This window comes from Leuciscus leuciscus (assembly GCF_965113295.1).
Source record: "Leuciscus leuciscus genome assembly, chromosome: 14".
Lineage (NCBI taxonomy): Eukaryota > Metazoa > Chordata > Actinopteri > Cypriniformes > Leuciscidae > Leuciscus > Leuciscus leuciscus.
The window spans coordinates 24,420,800-24,435,860 of record NC_138738.1 but is presented as its reverse complement, the minus strand read 5'-3'; the positions used below and the strand labels follow the sequence as shown (position 1 = coordinate 24,435,860).

General features: G+C 38.7%; 1 protein-coding gene and 1 long non-coding RNA gene across 2 annotated transcripts; both read right to left on the bottom strand.

Moving 5' to 3' along the window:
• Nucleotides 1-353: 353 nt before the first annotated feature.
• On the bottom strand, nucleotides 354-5,491 carry LOC309514177. The gene is made up of 7 exons (XR_014211619.1): nucleotides 4,702-5,491; nucleotides 4,286-4,323; nucleotides 4,034-4,104; nucleotides 3,696-3,751; nucleotides 3,381-3,421; nucleotides 1,922-2,032; nucleotides 354-1,358 (listed from the first exon to the last, which is right to left on the bottom strand). It is a non-coding gene; the product is annotated as an uncharacterized lncRNA (long non-coding RNA).
• Nucleotides 5,492-6,444: 953 nt separating this feature from the next.
• Nucleotides 6,445-9,031, bottom strand: LOC309514024 (uncharacterized protein; the record flags this gene model as incomplete). The annotated part of the gene is made up of 5 exons (XM_082190139.1): nucleotides 8,893-9,031; nucleotides 8,738-8,800; nucleotides 8,003-8,616; nucleotides 6,698-7,901; nucleotides 6,445-6,598 (listed from the first exon to the last, which is right to left on the bottom strand). Exons 3-5 carry the CDS (start codon nucleotides 8,052-8,054, stop codon nucleotides 6,445-6,447), a joined length of 1,410 nt encoding a protein of 469 aa, XP_082046265.1. The 5' UTR covers nucleotides 8,055-8,616; nucleotides 8,738-8,800; nucleotides 8,893-9,031.
• Between the last annotated feature and the right edge of the window lie 6,030 nt (nucleotides 9,032-15,061).

Genomic DNA, 15,061 nt, shown 5'->3' with positions numbered 1-15,061 from the left:
GTTCTGAGAACGTTAGTTTTTGGTTCCCAGAACGTTCCCGGAATGTTCCCAAGAACGTTCCCTATTGGTTAGCCAAGAAAGTTTTCTTTACGTTAATAGAACGTTCCCTATAGGTTAGGGGAACGTTCCCGAAAGGTTCTCGGAACGTTCCCGGAAGGTTCTCCAAACGTCTACACATCCTGATATGCCTGTACACAAATTATAGGTCTACAAACAACATATTCTACATTGTTTATTGTTCAAACACTTAAAAATCCTATGGATATATTATTACAATAAATTGAATTTACAGAAACTATCATTAATAAGTAAATCAATCAGTTTGTATTAAATAAATAAATCAGCACACAATCCATGTTTTTGTTGATTCATTGTTTAATTATCAACCTAAAATAAGTCATCAAAAACAGCGTTAGCAAAATGTATTCAGGAACAGTAATTTACATTTAATATTTCAAACATGAAAATATTTCAATAAATAAAACTGCACAAACATTTTAATTAAAACTATCTTTTTGCAAACTGTAGCCTATAACTTAGAACAAAATTGAAAAAGTCTTCATTTATATACAATATACATGAATGTGCCAATCTTCACTCCGCTCAAAACATTTAAACTCCCAAAACCATCTGCAAATTTAACAAGAAAATAAAAAGACAACGCGTTACATGGACACACAATCCCATGCCAAAATTCAAGCCCTGTAATGGCATTAAAATTATTCCGGAGCAAATGAAAAGAGTGAGGTGGGATTGTGTGTCACAAGCTGTAGGAGATATGAGAGCACGAGCACTGCTGGTATCGTGTATTTATTCAGATATTTCAGCATCAATGTGTATAGAAAAATGTATATATTTGAAAACACTACATTGCATTTATTTATATTGCACTATTTATTATTTCAGACTACAAATCAAAAAAGGAATGTTTTATATAGGGGTAAGGATACCCATTAAGCCTATGTACCCTTTAAGCCCACTTTCGACTCTGAAGTCAAATAAAAAACAGAGAAAATAATATTCAAGTCTAGTGAACTCTGACCTGAGAATTCGCTCTACATATAACGTATAAGTCTCACCTCCAATGAAGAATTTGAAAACCTGTAACTGCTGTGTTGTTTATGAGAGAGAAAGAGAAAAAAAGTTTGAAACTACTATCAATTTTGTTTTTTTTATCTGTGACTTTACACCTACAAATTCCACTGTCACAGGTGCTCAGTTTTGCTATAATGATGCCCTCACAGAACATGGTAATAATCAGCCATCCATGCAAAAGCAAAGGTCGGTGTAGTTTACAGGAACATCTGTCCAGGCCAACATCTGATGCCTTGATGCCTTCCGCTGGGATCCCAGAAAACCTGAAAAAAATAAATAAATATATATTACAGTTCAAAATCTATCATACATACATCTCACCTGGTATCACAAATTATCATTCCAAGTTCACTTTAAGATATGCTCAATATTAGGGCTGCACAATATTGAAAAATGTAGAGTTTATTTAGAGATATCAGCCGTATGGTTTAGTGCATGCGCGGCTCCAGGTTTGTATCTCGTAAATTACCCCACTAATAATGGCCAGAATGTCACCAAACTTCTACAGTAGTACAAATAGGTTCTGTACTCATTAAACCAGGCATTGGAAAGTTTGTAAGTACATCAGGAGTTTATTTAAATAACACTTGCCTGATGGCGAATGCTACTGCTGACGCGAATGTTGATGTCACTTTATGAGTACAGAACCCATTTGTACTTCTGTACTACTCATTTTCCCCGACATAGAGCAGATCGGCACACAACAAAAACTGCTGTTCGGATGTTCCCTTTTCTGATATTTTAGCATTCGTGACATTTTAATTAAAACAGAAATAAGAATTTTAGTGTAATAAGCGAAAATTAACAGTAAACCTAGATCACCTACCGCTGCAGATGTGTACGGAAGTGAAAAGCAGAAATGCTTAGACCTCTTTCCGGTTCGACCGCTGGGCGCTCCGCATAACCCCTATTGGGGGGATTTTGTAGAGGAGTGAACCTGCATAGAAAATTACAATAGATAACAAGCATAGATAAATACAATAGAAGAAAAATACAGTTGAAATAAGCAGTGTAGGGTTGGGCGATGTCCCCTAAATTGGTAGCTGACGATGTTTACAGTAAAACATCGCGATGGACGATGATATCGTCGGGGGGGGGGGGGGGGTGCTGACGATCACGAAGAGACAGGGAGAGTGCACATTGTAGCTACTTACATCTACTGTGTTTACGCCACGGGAATACTCGGCTTGGCATTTTGAAATGTTTATTTGGCCGTTCAGGCGCGCAACCGAAGACAAAGACTACTATGTTGCGCTCGGAGCGCGTGCGCAGCATCCTGTCAGTAGAATTCAGTTCTCTTTCGCGGCTTATCGTGCTTTTAATATTTCTTTTCAATTGCACATCCTGCTCTTTTCTTTCTCATTCATGTTTTGTTATTAACTTTACATAATCGTCAACTGAAATCTGCGCGGATTATCAACAATACGATACATTTATAGGACATAAAGGGTCTCTGCGGCAAAAAAGTGAAAGTACCAGCGGCCAACGGGTGAAATGTTTCTCTTTGCACAGCAAAACACCCGTTTCAATAAAAGGATATATTAAAGTTTATAAAGCCTACTTTTACATTTTCATTGCTGTTTTAAAATGAATTTCGCCATCACCTTAAACAAGCTGCTCTGCTTGAATCCCAGTGCAGGAGCTGTAACTGTTAGGTTACCACAGAAACGTAAGCGTTTGGTTGATTGCTGTGGTGACTCGTGACACTCGCGAACAGCACTGAACACACACGTCTTATTTTTTGATCATTTGTTGGTAAAGGGTGAGAGACCTTGCGAGCCACACGAGCCATAGGTTCCCAACCACTGGTGTACACACGAAAACGAACTGCCGTGAGACTGGGCTGGTCTGACAGGGTGGGGGGGGCGTGGCATCACGATGGTGGCTCTCCATCGTGATGTCGGTCAGCCATCACGATGGACGATGATATCGTCCATCGGCACAACCCTAAAGCAGTGCATTATGTTTTTCAGTTAAATCTGAAAACATCAGGTACAGAAATTGAATTATCAAAATGTAAAATAAGTCTTCACTGTAAAAATAAAATAACTATAAATTAATTAAATGTATCTTTGCTAAAGCTACAAGTCATTTTCTCTTTTGATGTTTGATCACCATTGGCGACACAAACAGCTGTGGGTACGTTAGGCTACTGTCCCTTTAAGACGAATGCGCAGACCTAATATAAATGACACTCATCCGTTTTCTTTCTGTTTAAAACACACAAGACTGTTTACGAGGAAACTTGCCAAGATGGGCATTTTGACAAGATGGGCTAAACTCACCTTCTTCATCTACTGACTATGGATGGCATCAAGGTCTTGTCCTGAAGAATCACAGGGTCAAACAATAGGGATTATATCTGGTAACAAGAGTAAAGCCATAACTTTAAGAACTCTAATATATTTACCCCCTGATATTGCATTGGGGATATCAATTCAAACATTTTTAAAGGCTAAGAGTATGAGCCACAGCTGCCCAAGATATCTGTGAAAAATAACTGCCTAAAGTTGTCGACCCCCTGAACCACATTCAGCATTTAAAAGTACAAAGAATTTCAGTATTGATCAATAAAAAAAAACATACAAATACATAAATACCTTTGAGTTGGACAGTATGGTGTCAGTCTCATTGGCCAACATAATTCAAAACAGACCTAAAGAAATAAAATAAAATATACTAATGATCAGGATATCAGGATATCATGTTATCATAATAGTTAAATTAATTATTATTATAACTATGACCATTATAATATTGTATTAGTCGCCTATTATTTAGCTGATTATTTAGCCTACAGGCTTCTCAAGGACAATCTCACTGAAAAACCCTGGGGTTAATGATTTAAAAATGTGAAACTTATTTCAAAAGCATAAATCTTACAGACCCCAAACCTTTGAACAGTAGTGCACTGTATGTTTGAGGTGGTTTTGCTTACTAGTCATATGGTTCATAGCCGTGGAGATTGTCTTGGACAGGGGGTGCAGCAGGCCATCACAGCATGATGATCTAGGAACATAACAAGCTATTTGTCACAGAGCCAACAATATTACATGGGATTGGTTTAATAAAAGGAACCAAGCTAGAACAGAGGTGAAATGCAGAAAAGATAAATATATAAAAATCTTAAGATAATATATTGTGAAATAAATGCATATGGAATTATTATCATGATTAAACAATAACTCACCCCTTGTTGTAGAGGATTTTTTTTTCTCTCTCGCTATTCTGAAATCACATTTTAGCAATATTGGTAAGTGACGTCACTGATTAAGTTAACAATACAGTGCATTCTTTTAGGTTAAATAAATTAGCTTACTTCCAATCACCCATTGACAAATAACCAGCAAAACTATAAAAAACTGTTATCTACACTAAATATGTGTTTAAAAACCCAAACTTTCATAAATAAGACCTTAACTTAACGTAACTTAGGCCTAACGTTCTCTTCTGAAACCGGTTAGCTTAGATGCTAACGGACTTTTTCAAAGACACAAAACCATTTCTTTAAAGTAAATATTCAACAGAAGCGTGTCAATTACACGTAAGAAATGTGTCAGGGACGTTTGTGTGTATTATTTGTGAGATTTTGTTGACTAAACTTACCTGAAAGCAGTGAAACCAACAGCGACAGACGGGAGTTTTGTTGTTTGTCAGTTGTTGATGACGTTTCTGGTTTCCATCTGCTCTCGCGCAACACACGTGCGCGCTCCAGTGTTTGATTACGCGCATGCGCATTAAAACACTTCAAAGTCACGCAGCATTTAAATAAACATATAGAATTAAAATGTATAACATAATTTAAAATATCATTAATAAAAAGTTATTGCGAATAGATCTGAACGTTGTTGGTTATCTTATAACCTTAGGGGACCGTACTGACGACGTTGTCAGTTGGTAATCTGCCTGTTAAGTGATATTAAAATAATAACCTGCAGAGAACGTACCCAGAACGTTCTCTTTAGGTTATACAAATAAAACCTAAAAATAATTAACTAAAAAAGACTGCCTACCAATGAGCAAAGTTATTGATTACTTAGGCATTATCTACTGCCTGATAATGGTCATGTAATTAAGCATTTGATAAATGGTGTTAAAGCACAAAACATTGCAAACCATTCAATTGGTTTAAGAAAAATAGAACCTAAAAATAACTTACAGGGAATGTTCTCTTTAGGTTATAAATTAAACCTAAAAATAACCTACAGGGAACGTTCTGGGAACGTCGACCGCATTACTGCAGAAGCTGCACCGATCCGTCTGTCAATCTCCCGTTCCATCCTTCCCTCACTCGCGAACAAGACCCCAAGATACTTAAACTCCTCCACTTGAGGCAGGAACTGAACCAACCTGAAGTGGGCAAACCACCCTTTTCCGACTGAGGACCATGGTCTCGGATTTGGAGGTTATAAAAAGTTATAAAAATAGAACTTATTTTTAGGTCTGGGTACATCGACCGCATTACTGCAGAAGCTGCACCGATCCGTCTGTCAATCTCCCGTTCCATCCTTCCCTCACTCGCGAACAAGACCCCAAGATACTTAAACTCCTCCACTTGAGGCAGGAACTGAACCAACCTGAAGTGGGCCACCCTTTTCCGACTGAGGACCATGGTCTCGGATTTGGAGGTTATAAAAAGTTATAAAAATAGAACTTAAAAATAACCTGCAGGGAACGTTCCCAGAACGTTCTCTTTAGGTTATAAAATTAAACCTAAAAAATAACCTACAGGGAACGTTCTGGGAACGTTCTCTTAAAGTTATGCAGATAGAACCTAAAAATAACCTACAGGGAACGTTCCCAGATCGTTCTCTTTAGGTTATAAAATTAAACCTAAAAATAACCTACAGGGAACATTCTGGGAACGTTCCCTTAAAGTTATAAAAATAGATCCTAAAAATAACCTACAGGGAATGTTCCCAGAACGTTCTCTTTAGGTTATAAATTTAAACCTAAAAATAACCTACAGGGAACGTTCTGGGAACGTTCCCTTAATGTTATAAACATAGATCCTAAAAATAACCTACAGGGAACGTTCCCAGAACGTTCTTGTTTGGTTCCCAAAAAAATAACCAAATGGGAACCAAACGGGAACGTTAGGGGAACGTTCTGTGTTTGCTGGGGTGCAACAACACACATATCATCTCTTTAATGAACATGGGAATGAGTTAGTTCTGGTGTGGAATGCAATGTAATGCGAAACGTGCATAACCTATATGTTATTCTTTCAGTGCACAACGTTAAGATCGTTAGTGCAATGCAATGCAACAACACACGTTATTTCTTTAATGAACATTGGAATGATTTAGTTATGGTGTGCAATGCAATGCAAGAAGTGAATAGCCTATGTTATTCTTCAATAAACTTCTGGCAAGCGGCATGTAAATTCTTGAGGTTTCCTGATGTAACCTCTGCCACAGTAGCATCAGTTGTCCTCCAAGCTTCCCACTGCTGGTGCTCATACGGTCCTGGGTCCATCACTCTGAAAGCGGCACAGCAGTCCCTAAGTACATAAAAGGAAAATTAAATTAAATTTTAATGTATTCATTACCTTTGCTTACACTACTTTATGTGATGTGTGATGAGATGTAATTATGCTTACCTGTCCACCCACTGGTACTTGGCCTTGGGTATGCCAGCAGCACTGTAGCGATTGGCCATCCCACAGTACATTGATGTTAAGGACTGCTCACTCTCAGACTGCAGCATCACCCAGGACAGGATCATCCAGTTTTCGTTCATCACAGCATAGGATGACATTGTGCCAGATGAGAGGGTCACTTTTCTAGCAACTTTGCGTGTGTGATCTGACCTGAACACCTGTCCAAAAGTGCCTTGAAGGAGCTGAGTGAGAGCTGTCTCTTGCCGCTGATATTCCTGAAGCAGGCACTCCACCAGATAATGTGCAGACACAGACACCCCATGCCACCCATCAGTATCTTCGTAACCCCCAAACGGTGCAGGTGTGTCATCCTTCCTCAATGCCCCTGTGATGGTTTTCTGGCCATACAGCCCTGCTTCAGCATCCCTGACGTTCTGCACAATGAGAAGGTAAGCCAGGTGGGCTCTTTCAAACTTAAGGTGAAGAACCTCAGACAGCTGGTTGGCCATGTCATTGGGGGAATTTCCAGAGCGCCTCAGCTCATCCATCACTGTTTTACAGATGGCCTTCTTATGGGTGAGGAAGGCTGGCAAGATGTTCCTGAATCGCTGTGGTAGCATGTCCACCCACTGAGGCTTATCAGCGAACCAGTATTTTTTACATGCCTTACAGCACAGACGTGATGCAAGGATGTAATATTGCCCAGTAGTGCCAAGGATGACTCGGGGTCTTCCCACACCAGAGGACACAACATGAGGATTTGGACAGCTGTAGAGACAGGGCAGGATGTAGTTGTTTCTAAGCCTTTCACTTATACTGTGCTCAGGTTTCCAGATGAAAAAGGGATGGAGCTGGAAGTATTTAGGAGACGGAAGGCCCATGCTGGTCTCTATAAGCTCAGGCTGAGGTGGATAGCGCCACAAGGAGACCATGTTCATGAGGTGTCTCACTGGGTGTGATCCTGGCCAGAGCCCCATGGACTCCATCTCTGTTTTCATCCAGATTCTTTGGTGTAGAGAGCAGTTCCAGTGGCTAATATCCTGCATGTAGCTAGGTACTTCCATTGATGCAGGACCTGTAGATGCTGATTGTGCTGCAGGAGGTGGTACAGAGCCTTCACCCCGTGAAGAAGGCCTACTCACAGGAGCTGGTGGACTGGGAGAACTAGAGACGGCATGTGATGTCGGTGAAGGCTGTGGCAGAACTGCATGGAACACAAAGCAAAGGATATATATATATATATATGTGTGTGTGTGTATCTGCATGTATAACACATTGAATGCATGTGTGTTTAACTGTCTTTACTTTTTTTGTTCCAGTAGCTGGGAACAGGGGTTTCAGTCAGTGCAGATGGCATTGGGGCAGGTGCTGATTGTGCTGCTCGAGGTGATACAGAGCCTTCACCCCATGAAGAAGGCCTACACACAGGAGCTGGTGTTGATGGAGGCTGCGGCAGACCTGCAAGGAAAAGCACAAGGAGGAAATTAAAAACATATTAAAACACTGAATGTACATGATATGTATTTGATTGTCTTGATTACATTGAATGACTAGAATCATTATTTATTATATTATTCTATTTATTCTTTTATTTATTCTAGTAATGCACATTCTAATAATGTTCAAATGTCTGTAAGTAAACAGTCCACTTTTCACAACAAATAAAAACAGTTTAAATAGCATGCATACAATTCATGAAGTGCACTCACCCTCACCACTGGTATATTCAAACCTTAACAGTAGTTAGAACAAAAGAACATGTTTTTTAGAACAGGCAAGAACACTGCCAAAACAACAAATAAGATAATACAAATCAGAAATGGAGGATAAGTCTGTATGTAAAGGAATACGCCTCCAAAACTGATGTGGAAAGTAACCTGTTGTAGATAATACTGTGGATCCCATGGCTGCAGATGATCCTAAAAATCAAGCATTATAATTTAAATGATTTCTCTCCAGTATGTGCAATTTTATGTGTCATAAAGATGCTGAATTTGACATGGGTATATATATAACACACATGACACATGATTTACTTACTCAGATATTTTGTTGGAGAAAGACTCAGCATCATCCTCTCCAGTTCTTCATCCTCCTCCATTACTATAAAATAAAATACATTTTATAGTAAACAAATGCATCAGTAGGCTTTAAGAATCAATATAAGCAAATTTGCATGGATTGTATTAACTCACCAGGCTGATACGAGGCAGTAGTGGAAGGAACAGGTGATCTTGCAGTGGAAGCTGATGGTGAGGGCGACGGAGGAGTGGTTTTGGTCAGCTGTTTTAAAAGATACTGCTGCAAATTGTACATTTTGCTGCCTGGAACACACTTCTGCCTCATTATAAAGGAAGCATATCCGTCTGCCTTGGTATCCCAAATTTTCCTCCAAGTGTCTTGTGTTCTTGATCCAAATCCAACAGTAGTGTCATCCTCTGTCAAAACTGCCACTGGATCTGGTCTTTGAGACAGATACTGTTTAAGGTCTTCAATTTCCTTAAAGCTTCTTGAGTACTCAAGAAAGGAAATGAGACTATCCTTGCATGGACCCTCTGGATGGAACTGCCCAGCCTGTTCTTCTTCCTCAACCTTATCGGACAGGTACAAAGCATAGCTGACGTCATTCTCTAATAACCACTTGAAAGACTTGCCCTTGTACTTGCCGAACTGAAGAATGTATTCTCCCAACACTTCTTGCTTGTCAGAGACATCCCCTCCTCTATTTAACACAACAGAACGGGCATTCAACTTGACCAGGTCTTCTCTTTGAGGTGTTGACTTGTCCTGCAGTGAAGGGTTGTCTTTAATTCTTTTTGCCTCTTCTGATGGGTCCCGGCGTAAATGGCCTGATGGTCCTTTCCTGAAAGACACTTTGACTTTCCCGGGAAAAAACACTGTTTTCTTCATGATGCTTTTCTGAAATCATAATGTATTTATTAGCGTCTCAGCATAAGCATGAAAATACTTAACAAAGTGAAATAAGACAGTTAACTAAAGCATCAGTGATATATATAAAACATATATTTTAAATTCCCATAATATTCCATAATATTACTGTTTCTTAAATGAATAAATCACAAGAGACTTAAAAAAAGAAGTAAAGTAGCGTTTAATAAATTTGCGTTATTTAATATTCATTATTAAAATTGCTTAATATATTTGTAATAAATATTTAATATAAAAATATATATGTATAAATGTATATATAAAAAGTTTTAAAAAGTTTAACTAATTAAAAATGTTAAATTATACCATTAAATTGCACACATATATGTATTTTTTGTCATTAAAATGTAATATATGTGTGTGTGTGTGACATTAATTACATTATAGGAGGACCAAACCTGCAGAAATTAAAGATGAATGAATACATATGTAAATTAATAAAAAGATAAATAAATATGATAATAGGAAAATAAATAAAGGAATAAACGACTTGATAAAATAATTTTTTACATTTTTTCCCTTTATTTATTTTCTGCTTTTATACATATACATAAAAATATTTATTTGTTAATTCATTTTTTATATTTGGTAAGCAAGACCAACCCACCTAATTATCATGCACGGCAAAGAAATGTAAGAATAAATAAAATTGAAATAAATAAAGGTTAAAATAAATAAATCTGGAAATAAATACAAATTGGAATAAATAAATATAAATGAATATATAAATAAATATAAAAATAAAAGGAAAAAATAAATAAATAAAATTAAAAATAATTAAAAAAAACATTAAAATATAAAAGCAAAAAAGAATAAATTAGGGGGGAAATAATGCGTTTATTCCATTATTTATTTTCCTATTATCACATTTATTTATTCATTCATTTTTAATGTCTGCAGGTCTGATCCTCCATTACATCTTACTGCACTGTTAACATATTTTAAACATTGTATTCAAGTAACCTACATAGTAAGATATCAATGATGAAACATTCACCTTAACAAACACAGATACTCTTTTTAAATAACAGCTGTATTTATAACGAAAAGTTTGGTTTACTGTTTCTTAACATCACAAACCATTCAACACAATTAACAATACGATTACAATGTAAGTTAATCGTATTGTTAATTTTGTTGAATGGTTTGTGATGTTACTTACATGATAATATACATGCAATTTAAATGATAAAATATATGAATAATAACGTTTATGCAGTCACCTGAGGTAAAATCTGTCTGCAGGTAAGTTAGTTTAGACAGTAACTAAAAAAACAAGTTTGCTGACAAGTCCGGTAAACAAATCTCTCCGATCGTAAAACCGGTGATACTGCACTGCGAATGATAGACAGATGACACAGCTTTTTAAATCCTCCGCCACGGAAAAAGCGAAACAGCGCCAGGAAGTCTACATGTGGCCAAAAGTATATTGCATCCGTAGTGTTAAGCACTACCATAGAGAATGAATGGGAAAAGTTAAGAGAAGTTAAGCTTAGCCATTTTCGGCTCCCGCGCGGAGCCACAGGGGGGGAACACAAAGGTTTTCGGATGCACGAGCATATAAGAGCGTCACATGCTTTCTTCGGCGTATGCTTGCAGGCGCGCTTGTATTAAAACAGGCTCGCCTGCTGCAATATTGATATTTCCAGTCGCATGATCAGGGAACTGGGAAATGTATGAGAAATTGAAGGTCAGTCCATCCTCGGAGGGACTAAAAACACACCTTTCTCCTTTCGCCGGTGAGTGACGCATGAATGGGGCGCAGAAGGCAGGGTAGCTTTCTTATAACGTAAAGAAAAACTAACCCCGACCGTCCGCTTCCAGCCTCCCTTGTGAGCGGCGCAGTTTGCGCGGCTTGAACAGAGGGAGAGAGAAAGCTAGCCCCGTGACCGCCCGCTCCTGACATCCTCTGTGAGCGGCGCGGTGTGCGCGGCTCGAACAGAGGGAGAACAGGTATCGTCCCCCAAGCAGGCAAGGCAAGCGGGCGAACCGGCAAGCTTTGCGGGTTGGGGGGGGGGGGGCGGAGGAGCAGTCTCGGAGAAGGATGCCAGGTGAGTCCTCAGAGTCACCATAGGCAGTAACTAACTCGCAGTGAGGGCAGTCGCCGTCAGCGAGTGCGAGAGCTGCGTGATCAGGAAAAGGGGCGTCTTGAAAAAGACGCCCAGCTCTTTTAGTGCAATGGGAGTGTGTGTCGCGGCGGCGAGCACACACACATACATAAACACAGTAGCAGAGAAAGGATATAACGCCGGATAGCGCAGCAGGAAGGCAAGGAAGGCGGCGCGGCCAGCGACTTCAGTGACTCGTCCCGCTGAAGGTGCTCTCTTTCAGACGGCGCGGCTTCTTATCCAGCTCCAGCGATGCGTGTGCTTCGCTTGAAGGATGAAAAATTAGATAATAGCTGCCTGCGAGCGGTATTTATAGGCCTAGACCACGCCCATTTCGGCGGGACGTGACGCAGCGGGCGCGAAGTGCCCTGATTGGGTCTGGCGTCACGCCAGGCCTCGCTCGATAGGCTGCTGCAGTTGCCGCAGAGCAGCCAATAGGCGCGCAAGCTGCCTCGCCTATGTCTGCATGCTGCCGCAACGCGTTTTGCATTATTACAAAATTAAGGATAATTTTTGGCTTCAATATCTCGCGGAAAAAGGATTTTCCCCTAGCGTAAGATATCTTACGCAGTACGAGAGACCTCTCGTAAGAGAACAGGAGTCTACAAACAGGAGATGTTGTTCTGCTAAAGGAGGCACTTGAACATAGGAACATCTGGCCACTTGGACTCATCACCAAAATCTTCCCAAGCGAGGATGGACTTGTCAGGAAAATAGAGGTGAAGATTTTCCGCAAGGGTGAACTCAGATGCTACATAAGACCTATATGTTAGGTTGTGTTATTGGTGTCTAAGGACAGTACTTAGAATCAGGTACTTTGTTTCTTTGTATTTTATCTGTATTTACATGCTAGTTATGGATGACATTCTACAGATGTCAGGCGGGGAGTATTCTGTCCCTCTATGTTCAATAGTATTGTTTTAGTTCGCTGGTGCATTTATTTATTTTCCCACTAGGGGTCAGTATCTCCTTTAGTGTGTTTTTCGGGGTTCTTCTTCGATTATATATTGCGTGCGCTACACGGCGCTCTGTGGTGATGTGCTGAGGCAGCAGGCAAAAAAAGTTTGTTCCACGCGGTGTGAGAAAATGTCCGGAGGTGTTGACATTCTACACTCCTCTCAGACCCTTTATATCTTTGGGAAGCTTTGACATGCCATAATCTGTAAGTAATTAGTGGCCAATTTTGTTTTCTAAATGTTTGGTTACTTTTCTGTTACGTAAGAGGTTATTTTAACTCTTACAAGCAAAAAGTTGTTTGTGATCTAAGCCAAGCTAATGTTGCTAGCTTCTGTTTAGTATGTGGTTTGCACAATATCTTATAAGTCAATGTTAGCACTGTTTTTCACACAACCCAGGTCGTCAGGTTGTACATACAGGTTGTCAAAAGTAAAACAAGTAGCTTTTGTTTTCCTGTGTAGCTTTGACGAAGGCTTGCTGAGTTCATGTTCTACTAAATCTAACTAAAGAGGAAAGACCTGTTATGTTTTTACAGAATAGTGAAAAAATAAACAAATTTACAACTTTCTTCTACAGTAGCAGTAAATAAATGTCGGGATTACAGATACCGTACGTTGAACAGTATTTTGAACTGCCTGTGAATCTGTGTACTGAAACTGCAATTCACTGCAGTATATTCCGCAACCACATGGTGGCAATCTGACACAAACTGTAATCTTGTGATTCTTATATCTTGAATTCTGATCACTTCCAGCATTTAAATTCACAGCAATGTGTCTTGGTTTGTTAAATAATGTATTTTTAATAAAATTTGCTTGTATGTTCACAGTTTTACAATCAAAAAAGAGAGGTCTTCAGTAAAGGCACTGAGAAGAAAACTGTGTTTTCGTTTTTTAGTTCAAAGGCAAAAAACGAATAAATGACTTCAAAATTCGTTTTCCACATGTGGGCGGTTTGACACGCCCCCTTCCGCCGATTGGTCAAGCAAGTCTGAGCATGTGACGTCATCAGTTGTCGCTTGGGTCTGTTCAATAAAATAATAGTCCTCTACTATGGCTACAGAGTCTTAAACTGTACAGGGCAGGTCCTATTGGGCTTTCTTCTATGGAAGCAGATTAGTCTCAAATATAATTCACGCAAAAAACATGATTCACAAATGCGTAGACAATTTCACATGCATGAAACCTAATTCACGTGCACACAAAAAAAATCCACGTGCGTGAAAAAAAAATATATTCACAAAAAGCAATTCACATGCGCAAAATAAAATTATATACTCATAAAATACATTTCACAAATGCAAAACACAATTCGCAGATATACAACTGTGCACAAAAACCTTTGAATGTTTAAAATGTACGAGTGTATTCTTGCATTTGAATGTGCAAATCGTCATTCACGTACGAATCGCCTTAGATATGTGTGTGTGTGTTTTTGAGACTTTGCTGGCAGCATAACACTCGTAACACAGAGCAGTCGTACTCTTTAGCCAATCAGATTTAAGCTTATCAATCGACCAATCAGTATCACGTGAGGGCGGGCCTACCTACATGTTACGTCATCAGCTTTCGACCAGTTCATGGCTGAGCAGAGGTAAGTGCAGTTAATCGTTCATTTCTGTGTTAACTGAAGTTAAAGAAGTTTGAGATCAGTTGAAGCAATAGTTTATTAACTGCTGTTTAGTCCACCTGTGAATATAAACATTTATTTTTAGTATTGATGGATTTTCATGTCCTGTCCACCACACATTCAGTCTATGATAATGTATGTAATGACGTGCATATATAGGAGACATGTTTTGATCTGCATATATTATGTAGTTTTATTGTTTCAGATTTCCAAGACAGATGATGTATGAAGTTGCAGACAACCAGTACTGTGATCTTACCATTTCTACTGTAATTCTTTGAAAACAGTCATGTTGCAAGCCATCCATTTTGACAGTTGTTTCAACAAGTGGTTGAAAGTGATGCATTGTTACTGTATTAATTTGTCTCCTGCAGACTATATGTACACGCTTTAGGAATAAAGCCTTGCTATGCATGCATTATTAAATGTTCTTGTAAGAATGAAAAGATTCAGACATAGTTCAATTTGATGTACACGTTTTATTAATTTGAAAGTTTCTGAATCCTTTGGGAATAAAATATATAAAATGACTTGATCATGATTAATGTTCCTGTTACATATGAAGATCATGAACTGACAGTCTAAACTGTGAAGCACAATATTCAGTACAGAGAAATATACGTCTCTTCAGGAGTTGTGAGATCCAGTCAGAGTGTACTTTGCTTTTAGAGTATATAAATATAAGTGTAATACATCAAGTGAAAAGTAAAAAAATGAATTC